Here is a 14,291-nt window from a genome sequence, read left to right on the forward strand (position 1 = left end):
CTGTGTGTTGTTCAGAATGAATTGCTGTCAAGAGAACTCATCGAAAAGGAAAGAGATTTGGAAAGATGTAGGACAGTCATAGGCAAGTTTCAGAATAAATGTAAGTGTCTTTTGTTTCTTATTTCTGATCTATACCTCTATACCTTTTTGAATTCCTGTATTTAAACTTATGGATCAGAAAAGTTTGAAAGTTTTTAAATCTGTTCTAATTCCTTCTGTTATCTGTATACTTAATTGTCTCATCCAGTTGATTTGCTTTGCTAGTTCATTGTCACAAACTGGTAGTCAATTTTTTTTTTTTTGAAGATCTATATCTGGGTTTTATTTGTTGGCCTCTAAAGTGGTTAGGTATTCACATTTAAAAGATTGCTAACATTCAGTAAGTTTTAAGTTATGGAACAGATATGCTTACAGTGTATTTCAGCTGTGAGACACTAACTAGATCTGTTCATGTTAGCTTTATAGATGAATTTTTTTTCTTCATTTAAATTTTTCTGGTGGTAATTTTTTCTCTGTGTAAATTGTTCATCATCTTTGTGTCATGGTGTGAATTGTGAAAAAGATCATCCAATCAGAAAAATCTTTAATTGCAGTAAAACAGTTAGTTGAAGAAAATAAGCAACTTGAAGAAGGCATGAAAGAAATACTGCAAGCCATTAAGGAAATGCAGAAAGATCCTGATGTTACTGGAGGAGAGGCATCTCTGATCATCCCAAGTCTGGAGAGACTAGTTAATGTAAGTCATTTTTTTCATGCTAATCACCTCCCGTCCCTTCAGCACTTTAAGGATGTGTACTGGTCTCCATGGTTTCTGATGAGGTACCTGCAGTTGGTTGAAATGTTGTCATGTCTGCAATGTGTAATTTTTCTCTGGCTGTTTTCAATACTTTCTCTTCATGTTTGATCTTCACCTGATTTTGTCTGTTCGTGTGTATCTCTTTCTTTTTCTTTCTTTTATTTTGGAGATTTGCTGAATGTCTAAAATCTTCACTTTTACTATTTGCTGGGAAGTTAAACACAGTTCTGAGTAGATTAGTTTTGCTTTTGCTTCAATTGCCTTATTTGTATCCTATATTCCTTTTTCTGTGTTTATTTTATACTTAACAGTTGTCTTCGATGCATTTCTTGGGGAGTATGACTATGTCTAAGTATGTGTATGTGTGTGTGTGAGATATAGGTACATATTTATGCTGTTATTGGAGAATTAGAGATCATGAAGCAAATGTGGTATACAATTTGATTTTCTCTGCTTTTATCATATTTCCGATACATAAAAACACTAGGCTATAGAATCAAAGAGTGCAGAAGGAATCTTTGATGCCAGTCTGCATTTGAAAGCCCAAGTTGATCAACTTACTGGAAGGAATGAAGAATTAAGACAGGAGCTCAGACAGTCTCGGAAAGAGGCTATAAATTATTCTCAACAGTTGGCAAAAGCAAATTTAAAGGTAAGGATTTGGGGAAATAAAAAAATGCTAACCCTAAGAATGGTGATGGGAAACTTTTAATATGGGTTTAGAGACTGTTGTGAGAAAATGTCTTTGGAGTTAATTATGTTAGCTCTAAGGAAACGGGATTTTGCTTATGACATTAATTAGAAACTTAATTGCTTTTAATGTTAAACAGATACAGGAGTTTGAAGGCATTTCTAAATAGAAAAGTATAAGTAATTTTTGGCAGGGCAGCCACATTTGTATCTTGTGAAAAGTATGCACTAGGAAAATCATGAAATGTAAATTGCTGCATTTTAGTTTGTCTTTCTTTGGATTTCACAGTTGTGAGCCGGATTCTGAATTTTTTGTTTACAGATAGATCATCTTGAAAAAGAAACCAGTCTACTACAACAGTCCAAAAGTTCCAATGTGGTTTTTAAAGGAGTAGACTTACCTGAGGGGATAGCGCCATCTAGTGCCAATATCATCAATTCTCAGAATGAATATTTAATACATCTTTTACAGGTACTGTTTTACATGTGAATATCAAAACTCCTGGGTAGTATGTTTTTTAATTTACTCTTTATGTATTCCTTTTGCTCCTCAGACTATTAATGCTGGATATATTTTAAAATTTTGATATAAGGGAAGATATATATAAACAGTTTTTACCATTGGTTCGTATGAGAGTCAGTTTCATATGCCCTGCATGCACGCGTGTCATTTGTTTGAAATGTGACTGACGTGTGAAGCAACAAGCAGGTACTCTGAAAAACTGAAACGCAAATCAGATGGACAATTTTATTTATTGCTTTTTTGAAAAGAGTTCTGAGAGACTAAAGCAGTCAGAATTTTTAACATTGTGAGTAGAGTTGTTCCATTTATGTGTGTTAACTGCAGGAAAAAACTTTTACATAAACGTGCCTAATTTTCTTTCCTTAATGCTGTAAAATGTCCTTTAATGTATCTGCGTGTTACAAAGTATGCCCTTCATCTTGCCCTGTGTTGGTGTCTCTGCTTTGTTCTCTGAATCATGGCCATTTTTGAACAGCCCCCATTAAGGATGTTTTTCATTTTGTTATTTCATGTTTGAATACCTATGATTTCACCATTTCCTACTCCTAGTTGATTCATTGGTGAATTGATTGGTTCATGAGCGGATTATCAAAAATTGTCTTATATTTGGTAATTAGATTATCTTTTAATGATTATTGGAATTTCTGTGCTATCCAGGTAAGGTAGGGACAACTTGAGTCAGTTATCAGAACATTGTAATGTGTGTTGTAATAACACTGCTTTTAAATGTCTAATTTTAGCACTCTGAAATTCTCTAGGTCTCTTACAGGATAGGGCTGCTTTTAGCAAGTAATGGCCTTTTCACATTGCCATTTTATATTTATCCATCCTGTAATAAAAAATAAGAGAAGCATTATGGTTGATTAGTGTGTACTCCTGGGAAATGTGAAGACTTGTCTAAAGTGACCAATAGGCACTCGGATTCTGTGCTAAAGCAGCAGAAAGGGGTGGAGGGAGCAAGGCTTTTGGAGTCCGACAACATGTGCTGGTTCTGCGTAAATGAAAGGCGCTCGGCGTATGTGCTTGGTGTAACATTGCCTTGGATCAATTAGTGAGTTCTAATGGATGCTGTGTAAGTTATTTAATTATTTTAAGTTTCAATTTCTTCATCTTCAAACACTTTAAAAGGATCATTTGAACGGAGGTGTATGAAATTATATTTTCACAAATGGGAGTGTATCTGAGTGATTGGAGGTAAGTTTGTAACTCTGGTTTATTTCATACAGGTTTGTTTTTATGTGATAAATGCTTGCTGATGGTTTGTGTGTTTGCACTGCTAATATGGAAACAATGAGTTTCTCTGTGGGATAGTACTTCCTGTTCATGCGCATTACCTTATTCCATATGCCTAAAACTAAAATGCTCAGAAGTCATGGAAATGTCAGTGCTACTTAAAAATTGTATGATTTTTCTCTTTTATTTCTATTTTTATAATTTTATAATATGAATTTATATGTCCAAATTAAAAGTATGTGCTGATGATTTTTAAGTTTTTACATCTAAAACAATTTTTAGGAACTTGAAAATAAAGAATGCAAGTTGAAGAATTTAGAAGATTCTCTGGAAGACTATAATAGAAAATTTGCAGTAATTCGTCACCAGCAAAGCTTATTGTATAAAGAATACTTAAGGTACTGAGGTATAGATGTTTGCAAAACTGTACAAATGTATTTGACCATATTGAAAATAACTTGAGAATTCAGATATTTTGGCTTGTTCCTTCCTCTTTCCCTGTTTTTTTAACCCATAAAAATGTATTCACTTATTTTGAAAGTCAGCAATTTTCAAGTATGCAATATATTATTATTAGCTCTAGTCACTATGATTTACAACATATCTCTCACTCGTTCTTTCTAATTGAAATTCTATGTCCTTTAAAAACCTGTTTTATTTATCTGTATTATAAAGGTTATATATGTGACAGGTGGAGTTGCAGAGAGAGAAAAAGAAGTACCTAGAGAGAAAGAGACAGAGATTTTACATTCACTGTTTCACTCCCCAGCATGGATGCAACAGCTGGGACTAGGCCAGTCCATAGCCAGGAGCCAGGAGATTCTTCTAGATCTCTCACTGCTTTTCCTAGGCCGTTAACAGGGAGCTGAATTGTGGGGGCTTCAGCACCTGGATGGGATGCTAGGGTTGCAGATGGCAGCTTTACTTGTTATGCCACAATGCCAGTGCTAAAATCTTAAAAAAAAAAACCTGTAGATTTGTATCATCTGAAATTGTCAGTTGGTTAGGCATTTTGTGCTTATTTTTATTGTCTTTATCTTCTGTTGGTTTTGTTTTAGTGAAAAGGAGACCTGGAAAACAGAATCTGAAGCAATTAAAGAAGAAAAGAAAAAACTCGAGGATCAAATTCAACAAGATGCTATAAAAGTAAAAGAATATAATGTGAGTATAACACTTTCAGTAGTTACATATAATGCATAAACCAGGATGGCTAGAGTCAATAAAGAATATTTTTTTGTATGTACAGAATTTACTGAATGCTCTTCAGATGGATTCAGATGAAATGAAGAAAACACTTTCAGAAAATAGTAGAAAGCTCACAGTCTTACAAGTAAATGAAAAGTCACTCATAAGGCAGTACACAACATTAGTAGAAATGGAACGGCAACTTAGAAAAGAAAACAGCAAACAAAAGAATGAATTGATGTCAATGGAAGCTGAAGTTTGCGAAAAAATTGGATGTTTGCAAAGATTTAAGGTACATCTGGCTTTTGTTTTTGACTCTAAAAGTTTTCAAGTGTGTAAGAAGTTGAATATCAACCTCGTCACATAGATTAGTCATTCAGTGTGTATGTGTGCATGTATATTATTTTTCTCTATGAGATTTTTTTCTCAGATTTACGTGCACAGCATTAAAAGGGGACACTGGCCTTTGCAGACAGCAGCCCAGAGGTCACACCAGTCCTCCCGTCCTCCAGATAAAGCCCGCATCGCAGAGCCTTCCTGAGGGACTGGGTGGCTGTCAGGGGAGCCTGAGCAGGAGCTGAGACTGTAGTTGCAGGTGCAGACAGCCTAGGCCTCGGTGTGGACAGGAGCCTTGGGCTGCTTTGGGCCTAGGGCCTTGCCTTACTTTCAGTCAGAATTGTACCCTTGATTTGAGCACTGAGTCAGTCTTGGTCTTTGCCTTAATCTTTGGCTAGGACAGCCTAAGACCCTTGACAATGTAGGCACAGGCATACTTCCTAAGTTTGTGGTGGACAATGTAGGCAACTTGGCCAAGCTTGACTGTGACAGTCTGAGTTTGTAGGCTTAACTTTCTTAGATTGGACCATGGCCTTGGGAGCTTCGGCATGTGCACTCACTGTCCTGGCACTGTTGGCCTACATGTTGTTTGGCTCAGAAACTGGAGTCTGTCACCCCAAATGATTGGTATTTGGATGATTGGGCTTTCTTAATGTTTCTGTGCCATTTTTGGAACTAGCTGTGTGTGATGTGGCTTTTAAGATTTATTTATTTTCATTAGAAATGCAGATTTACAGAGAGAAGAAGAGACAGAATAATCTTCCATCCACTGGTTCACTCCCCAGTGACTTCAATGATGGAGCTGAGCAGATCAGAATGCAGGAGTCTCCTTCGAGTCTCCCATGTGGATGCAGGATCCCAAGGACTTGGGCCATCCTCCACTGCTTTGCCAGGCCACATGCAAGGATCTAGATAGGAAATATAGCAGCCCAGGACATGAGCCTGCGCCCATATATGATGCCATGCTTGAAGGGGGAGGATTAGCCAGTTGAGCCATTACACCAGCCCCAAGACTAAAGTTATTGTTAGTCACCACCGTGAAATGTTCAGAGATAGGCAGTAGTGAAAGAGTTTGAACAGAAATAAAAAATTCAAAATATGGGAAGGATATTGATACTGTTCATTACACTCTCTCAAATTGAATTTTTTTTTACAATGACATAAATTATAAAAATATTCACCTTTAATAATTCCAGTACTATTTTTTCTGTTTTTTTCTTAGGTGGTACCTCTTATATATTTTAATTGTTCTAAAATCTGCTTTGCTTTCAGTTGCGTTTTCATGTGCAATCTCCTCAAAAGTGGCTCTTGCTTCACCTGAAATAAATTCACCATTGTAATCCAATATATCCTATTCATGCAGGAAATGGCCATTTTCAAGATTGCAGCTCTCCAAAAAGTTCTAGACAACAGTGTTTCTTTATCTGAACTAGAACTGGCCAATAAGCAATACAATGAGCTGACTGCCAAGTACAGGGACATCTTACAGAAGGACAATATGCTTGTTCAAAGAGCAAGTAACTTGGAACAGCTAGAGGTAAGTTTGTCTAATTCTTGATCTTTGAACATCAGTAATTTTTCTTTGATGATCATGTGGGAGAATTTTTGCTGATTTTAATTTATTTCAGTTTGCCTCTGTTTATGTACATTGTAGTTATAACTTAAAATTTAAACATTTAGGATTTGAATATCAGTATGATTGCTCTGATCATTGGTGTAGAATAGAATGATTTCACCTAGGCCATTTTCTAATGTTCTTGCATGTTATAAGTGAGATGAATCTCTTTTATTTTGAGGTAGATATAAATGACTTGATTTTCGTAGATGAGGCCATAATTTTTCCTTTCCTTAAAGACTGAAGAATTGATTGATTGATTTGAAAGGCAGAGATACAGAGATAGAGGGAAAGATCTTCAGTTTGCTGGTTTACTCCCAATAACTCTCATGGCCTGCGTCGAGCGTAGGCTGTCTTCTGCTCCTTTCCCAGGTACGTCAGCAGGAAGCGAGATCAGAAGCAGACCAGCTGGGAGTTGAACCTGCGCCCGTATTGGTTGCTAGTGTTGCAGGTTTCTTAACTTGCTTTACCATAAGGCTTGCTTCCAATTCATTTTAATCAGTCTCTTTAAAAGGAGCATGGGGCAACTATAAGTCCTCATTGTTTAAAGTGTAGTAATTTACGTTTTATTGTGTTAGTATGTCCGTATCTTTCAAATATAGTTCTGTTGTAGCCACTGGACTCTGTGCAGTCTGCTGATCCTCCCAATGTGCTCTTGTTTTATGGCATCTGGGTTCATCAAAGAATCAGCTCTTCCCCATGTCTGATTTCCTGCTGAGATTAGCTCCCCCTCAGTCCCTAAGTGTCAATTAAGCACCCCCTTTTTGGTGGTAAAGACCTTCTTCAGCGACTTTTTCTAGATTTATCTCCTTTTATTATTCTCGTCCTTTGGGACAGTTTGCCCTGTTTTTGTTTTTGCTTTGTTTTGTTTTGTTTTGTTTTGTTTCTTTCTGTATCTTGACATTTTCAACTTTTTTATAATTGTTCCACAAGAGCTGCCTTCCTTATCCTCTGCAGCTCCTTTCACATACATGTAAACACAAAGACACTAAATAATGAGGTTTAGGGAGGCCAGGATGCTGTGTTTGTCCTTCCACCACGGACACCCTGTACCTGTCACCAATGAGATGCTGAGAATGGTCAGTCATGATGTAAGCACTCGTACGTGAAGGTTGTTAACCTTACAGTTTGACCAAAATGAACTTATTACTTACTGTTTCATTTGGCAGTAGCTGAACTCAAAAGCTTAGGGCCACATATTACATACTTTTGATTGTTTAAAAATAATTATATACATCATATACCATGTATGTATGTTACAAATTAGGTCCTAATTGTGTAGACAGCTAGATTACGAGTTTTAGGAGACATTTCTTACAGTTAAGATAATGTGACTCTTGCATTATTAGTCTGAATTGCAGTGTAGTTTCACAATGATGTTTTTCTTTTATTCAGTGTGAAAACGCGTCTTTAAAAGAACAAATGGAGTTTCTAAATAAAGAACTGGAAATTACCAAGGAAAAATTTCATACCATTGAACAAGCCTGGGAACAAGAAACTAAATTAGGTAAATCTTTGGACTTTCTCTGTTAAAATGACTAGTACATAATAATGAGTATTCTTCATTGAAGTTCTGTTTCTAAATCAAATGAAAGTGAAATATTAAAAAAGAAAGTGAAATATTGATTTAAAAAGGAACTCCTAATAGTTTAAGTTGATAAGAAGTTGTTTGAAAATATCCCATGTACTGATTCCTGCAAAAATGTAGTTTTGGATCCGGCACAGTGGCCTAGCAGCTAAAGCCCTTGCCTCGAACACACTGATATCCCATATGGGCGCCGGTTCTAATCCCATCTGTCCCGCTTCCCATCCAGCTCTCTGCTTGTGACCTGGGAAAGCATATGGGGATGGCCTACAGCCCCGTGGCCCTGCACCCGCTTGGGAGACCCAGAAGAGGCTTCGGGCTCCTGGCTTCAGACAGGCACAGCTCCAGCTGTTGCGGTCACTTGGGGAGTGAATCATCTGATGAAAGATCTTCCTCTCTGTCTCTGCTCTTCTCTGAATATCTGACTTTGCGATAAAAATAAATTTTTTTGATGTAGTTTTTAGTTCTTAGATTTGTTTCTAAAGAAATCACATTTGTTATTGTAAGTAACCTTTAACTATAGAACCACTTAATAGTCAAAATTGATAAGTTTTGAAAGTTCTGTATTTTAAAAAATGTATATATGTATGTGTAGGTGTTTATATGTATTTAAATAACTCCTTGAAAGGCGGAGAAATAAGGGGAGAGACAGAGCTGTAGATCCTCCATTTCTTGTTTTACTCCCCACTGCATGCAATAATTAGGGTTGGGCAAGGTGGAAGCCAGGAGCTGGGAACTTGGCCCTAATCTCCTACCTGGCCACAGGCACCCAGCTCCTTGAGCTGCTCCCAGTGTGCACAAAAACAGGAAAAATACAAGATAGAGACAGAGAAACAAAAATCTTGCATCTGAGGTTCACTCCACAAATGGTTGCAACAGTCAGGGCTGGGTCAGTCCACATCCAGGGCCAGGAGCTCCGTCCTGGTTTCTCTGGTTTCTCACGTGGGTCATCTTCTGCTGTCCTCGCTGCACATCAGCAGGAAGCCGGCTCTGACATGGGGTGCCCACACCACAGATCTTCAGCCACCACAGCCTGATGCCGGCCCCTCAATGAATGTATAGTACTCTGAGAAGACTTATTTATAAAACTTCAACCTACAAAGCTGAAGAAATAGGAGGGATAATTATTGATGTTATAAAGTAATTACAAACAGCCATACCTTAGATTCTTTAAACAATTGGCTACCCCAAATGTATGAGTTTTAATTGTGTCTCTAAAAGACAGCTGCCATTCTTTTATTCTGAATTATGCCTTTATAAAAAAACAAATGTATAAGATTTCTCAAAAAATGAGCAAGTGATACTGTATACCATCTCATAACTTTTTCTAACAAATCAGAGCTTTTTGATTTAACAGTAGTTTTTTTTTATATTTTTTTCCAAGGACAGATAACTAATATGTGTACAATTAAGATATAACAGCTAAAAAGTATATAAAACATTTGATCTTAGATGTGCACAGATGCCAGACAATGCCCATGGTGTGAAATAATTTTTGATAAAATGTCAGAATCAGACAGTATTGGATTATTTTTACCTTGGCTTTGTGAGATTTAACAAAGTCACTGCACTGAAATTCACAAGGTCACATTGCTTCATTGAATTGCACCTCATGCAGTCAGTCCCACTCTGTAAATATACTTATTTACCATTCTAACATTCTTTTTTTACTTTGTGACACTCTGCACTGAGTTCTTTACATTGTTATTTCATCAGTCTTATGGGAAATACTTTTTCATTATTATTTGATTGATGAGGAACATAAGCGCCAGGGAGAGTAAATGGGGTAGACATCAGATAGGTGGAAATTACGGAGCTGAGATACAATCCAGGTGTGTCATTCAACACTATGAACAACATTCCTTATGAAAAGCATCTGCAGTACGTGAGATGTGACTGTTACAAACAGCAAGAGGTTAACTTCAATATTGTTGAATTTAGGAAACGAAGCTAACATGGACAAAGCAAAGAAGTCAATAACCAACAGTGAAATTGTTTCTATTTCCAAAAAAATCACCATGTTGGAAATGAAGGAATTAAACGAGAGGCAGCGAGCTGAACATTGTCAAAAAATGTATGAACACCTCAGGACTTCATTGAAACAGATGGAAGAACGTAATTTTGAATTGGAATCCAAATTTGCTGAGGTTTGGTATTTTTAGTCATATAACTGGAGAGTAAACAAGTGTCTTGGTAGGCATTATATTCTTGCTAAAAAGGGTGGTTTGTTCAAAGTTGAATATTAATATGTTGCTGATATTTCATGTCATGAATAAATAAAAGACTTATTTTTAGATCTGAGTTGTTAAAACTAAAGCAAGCTATGTTTGAGTTTTTATTCCTATCAGGGTTACATTATTAGATTTTTAAGAAATTTTATTTGAAAGGCAGAGTTCCATAGCAAGGAATCGAAAGAGAAAGAGCACCCCTGTGTGTTCAGTCAGTATTCACATGGCTGGGACTTGAGGTGTGGGCCAGAAGGAAGCCAGGTGCCAAGAGCATATTAGATTTTATTGGTAGATGATATAGTTGAAATTCAGTTGTATTCCAGACAAATGAAGAATGTCAGTAGTTTAGGTATTATGAGGTATTAGCTTGCCCAGAACCAGTGGCTGCTGGTAAATGGTTTAACCGAATGAACCTGTGTTCCTCTCTCCCTTCTTGCCCTCTTTAATCTGCTCTTAACACTACATAACTCTATTTAGATTAGGACAAAACAAAAGAGGCTCGCAAAACTCTAAGATTAAATGTAAAGGGAAAACCTAATCAAACTGATGTATCTGAACATTTTTTCTTAGCTTACCAAAATCAACTTAGATGCGCAGAAGGTGGAACAGACGTTAAGAGATGAATTAGCTGATAGTGTGAGCAAGGCAGTGAGTGATGCTGATAGACAACGGATTCTAGAGTTAGAGAAGAATGAAATGGAACTAAAAGTTGAAGTGTCAAAGTAAGTGCATACAAGCATTTTAGTCTCTTGATTAGATGTGGTTGCTCTAATTTGTTTTGTGAGAAAATGATAGGTATATGGGATGCATTCTTACTGAAAATTGATACTGATGTCTTTTTGTAAGAACAAGGTCAGTAACAATACGAATACTAATTTGCAACAAAACTAAACAAAAATTTTGAAGAGAAAATGAGCTCTCATACATTTTCGATATTGTTGCAGAAAGTACTGCTTTGGAATCAAGACCTCGAGGTCTACTTGTACTTGCTGGTTTTGGGGGAGAGGGGAGACAGGGGGAAGGGTCATTTAATGCCTTTCAGCTTAGGTTTCTTCACCGTAATCAGTGAGTTACAGTATTGCTTCGATTTCATGAAGTTGCTTTAAAAAATAATGAAAAGTTCAGAATTTAATTTACATTTATTTGTCATCTGCTGTGTACTAGGCACGGTGCAAGGTGTTAAACATGTGTTAACTTGTATGATAATACTTAATAGCTCTGAGCTACCATTTTTATTTGACTTGAGGACACAGGCCCAGCTAATACAGGACACAAAAATCTGTGTCATAGTAAATATGTGGCGAGTAGAGGTTGTGTTCACACTCTCTTTTGTGATGAGATAGAACTTTAGTAGAAAAGATTGTCAAGCTCAAATAGCCAGTAAACATATATTTATAGTATAATCATAAAATTAAAGCCAGTTTTGGAGCTTGACAGTTCTGCTGGGGTATCATTTATAGCCAGCATTTTTGTTCTGAAGAACTTCCTCGTGCATCTTCGCTTTTGAAATAAATTATATATATTCATCTTATCTAATTCTAATAGTAAAAACCAATAGCACTGGCACTGCTGCTCAGTGTGAAGAAGCTTGGTTAACTGTTACAATGAACTAAAATCATTCTAGCACAAAGGAAAGAAACTTTTACTTTGCTTCTATTGTTTATCACAGTTGTCATAAGAGACATTGGAGACTTTGAAGCCATCAAGCATTGCTGTTTTATTTTGATGTTAGTAAATGCATGCTTTCTGAAATATTGTAAATTAAAACAAAGTGAAACATACGGTAACCCATCTGCAAAACCTAGGAATATTGAGTTTCTGCATTCTTAACTATGTGATAAAACCGGGTTGAAAACTTACGTCAAAAACACCTATCCTTAGATCACCCAAATTAAGCAAATAAACATCTTATAAAAAAGATATGTCAACAGGGGTTATTTGTCCATATACATCTGGAAGGTACAACCTGAAAATTATTCAAAAATTCATGGAAAATGCAATTACGGTGTCAGCTTTTGATGCAAAGGCAGTTCTGAAGTCTGTACATAGTCTTTTGTAATATGAGTTTTCCATTTTTTTGTTGCCTCCAAATAATCTCATAACTATTGCTCATGACCTTTTTGAAATACCATTGTGTATTAAGTACAGTGAGATAATTATTTGCAGTAGACCCCCTAAGGCCATGTGACCCTGTGTCCTGCAGTTCCAAAAGGCAGGACTATGAGGAATGGAGTGTTGGATAGCCTGCCTGTTAACCTCTCATGGAACTTCCTGCATTTTACATGAAGAACAGATGTGGGACAACAGTGGCTTTTCTGGAAAAAGGTGTAAGAACTTTGATTTTTTTGTACTACTTAGATAATGAAGTTACTCATTTTTGAAATATCTTACCATCTTTTAGATTAAGAGAAATTTCTGATATTGCCAAAAGGCAAGTTGAAATTTTGAACACACAACAACAGTCCAGGGAAAGGGAAGTCGATTCTCTCAGAATGCAACTAGTGGACTACCAGGTACGTGCGCTGTGGGCTCCTCTACATAGAACCGGCTGGTTGTTTTTTTTTTACTGAATTCACTTTAGATATTGATGCAATATTATAGCTGTAATAAAAAGACATCTCAAGCAAAAGTTCTTGTTTTTGTTTTGGTTGCTTTTGAAGTGACATTCATAATCCAGAAAGACATTTAATTGCCTGCAAATGTGTTATGCTAACTGGCAATGAATTAGGGTACTGATAATATTTAATCTTGTGTTTCTATCTAGCTTTCCACATATTCACACGTTTTAAATTGTGGGACTGAAAAAAAAGCACATCCATTGCTTGCATTAGTATTATACCAATGCTATTGTTTAAATGCAGAAGTTTTGAATTTAAGCTTTTTGATTGTAAGGTTTTTCTCTTATCCTTTTTTTAAAAAAAAAATGTATATAATTTTGTTAGAAGTCAGACATACAGAGGGGAGGAGAGACATAGAGGAAAATGATCAGTCATTGATTCACTTCCCAACGGTCACAACGGCCTAAGCTGCATCTATCCAAAGCCGGGAGCCAGGAGCCCCCTCTGGGTCTCCCACAAGGGTGCAGGATCTCAGTCTTTGGGACATTCTTGACTGCTTTCCCAGGCCACAAGCAGGGAGCTGGACGGAAACCAGGGCTGCCGGAATTAGAACTGGCACGTATATGGGATCCCAGAATGTGCAAGGCCAGGACCTTATCCACTAGGCTACCGCAGTGGGCCCTTCTCTTACAAGTCTTTTGTAAACATTTGTAGTAAATAAAAAATAGGTTTTTAAGTGATCCATGCACTCTACTCTGATAGCTTTTTTTTTAGTAAAGTTTTGGTTTTAAATCTGTGAATTTCACTGAAGGAACTTGAAGCATACAACAGATGTGTATTCTTTTTTCTTAGGCACAGTCTGATGAAAAAGCACTAATTGCCAAGTTGCACCAACACATTGTTTCTCTTCAAATTAGTGAAGCTGCTGCTCTTCGGAAGTTGGAGTCAGTTACGTCCAAACTGCAGAAGATCCAGGCCTGCAATTTGCGGTTGGAGCAGAAACTTGATGAGAAAGAACAGGCTCTCTATCATGCTCGTCTGGAGGGGAGGAACAGAGCCAAACATCTGCGCCAGACCGTGCAGGCCCTGCGCCGCCAGTTCAGCGGGGCCTTACCGCTGGCGCAGCAGGAGAAGTTCTCCAGAACAATGATTCAGCTTCAGAACGACAAACTCAGGATAATGCAAGAGATGAAAACTTCTCAACAAGAACGTAGAAATATGGAGAACAAAACATTGGAGATGGAATTAAAGCTAAAGGGGCTAGAGGAGTTAATAAGCACTTTAAAGGATGCCAGGGGAGCCCAAAAGGTAAACAGTGATTTTTCAGATTTCCAAGAGATGCATAATAATTTCAAGTGTTTGACATGTTCCTATGTGAAACATGCCTGAGCTACGGCAAAAATCCCAAGTGCATTCGTGAATCTAGATTTTGTATAGCAGGAGTTTGGGCTGTTTGACTAGTTATGCCTTGTAAAAACAGAGACTTCGAGGCAGAAATTTTAGTAGAAATCCTTCGTGTGATAGCAAAGAAATTTAAACATT

General features: G+C 36.9%; 1 protein-coding gene across 1 annotated transcript in view; it reads left to right on the plus strand.

Moving 5' to 3' along the window:
• Positions 1 to 14,291, plus strand: part of CEP290 (centrosomal protein 290) — a 69,504-nt gene that overhangs the window by 23,741 nt on the left and 31,472 nt on the right. Inside the window, exons 19-31 of the mRNA XM_040981100.1 lie at positions 16 to 100; positions 594 to 736; positions 1,284 to 1,448; positions 1,809 to 1,958; positions 3,525 to 3,640; positions 4,301 to 4,403; positions 4,489 to 4,719; positions 6,127 to 6,300; positions 7,774 to 7,885; positions 9,905 to 10,110; positions 10,762 to 10,913; positions 12,593 to 12,704; positions 13,602 to 14,057. Of these exons, the coding sequence (XP_040837034.1) occupies positions 16 to 100; positions 594 to 736; positions 1,284 to 1,448; positions 1,809 to 1,958; positions 3,525 to 3,640; positions 4,301 to 4,403; positions 4,489 to 4,719; positions 6,127 to 6,300; positions 7,774 to 7,885; positions 9,905 to 10,110; positions 10,762 to 10,913; positions 12,593 to 12,704; positions 13,602 to 14,057 (2,205 nt within the window). The remainder of the gene's footprint in view (positions 1 to 15; positions 101 to 593; positions 737 to 1,283; positions 1,449 to 1,808; positions 1,959 to 3,524; positions 3,641 to 4,300; positions 4,404 to 4,488; positions 4,720 to 6,126; positions 6,301 to 7,773; positions 7,886 to 9,904; positions 10,111 to 10,761; positions 10,914 to 12,592; positions 12,705 to 13,601; positions 14,058 to 14,291) is intronic.

The sequence above is a fragment of the Ochotona curzoniae genome, unplaced genomic scaffold (assembly GCF_017591425.1).
Source record: "Ochotona curzoniae isolate NIBS_2020 unplaced genomic scaffold, NIBS_Ocur_1.0 contig_1014, whole genome shotgun sequence".
Taxonomy (NCBI): Eukaryota; Metazoa; Chordata; class Mammalia; order Lagomorpha; family Ochotonidae; genus Ochotona; species Ochotona curzoniae.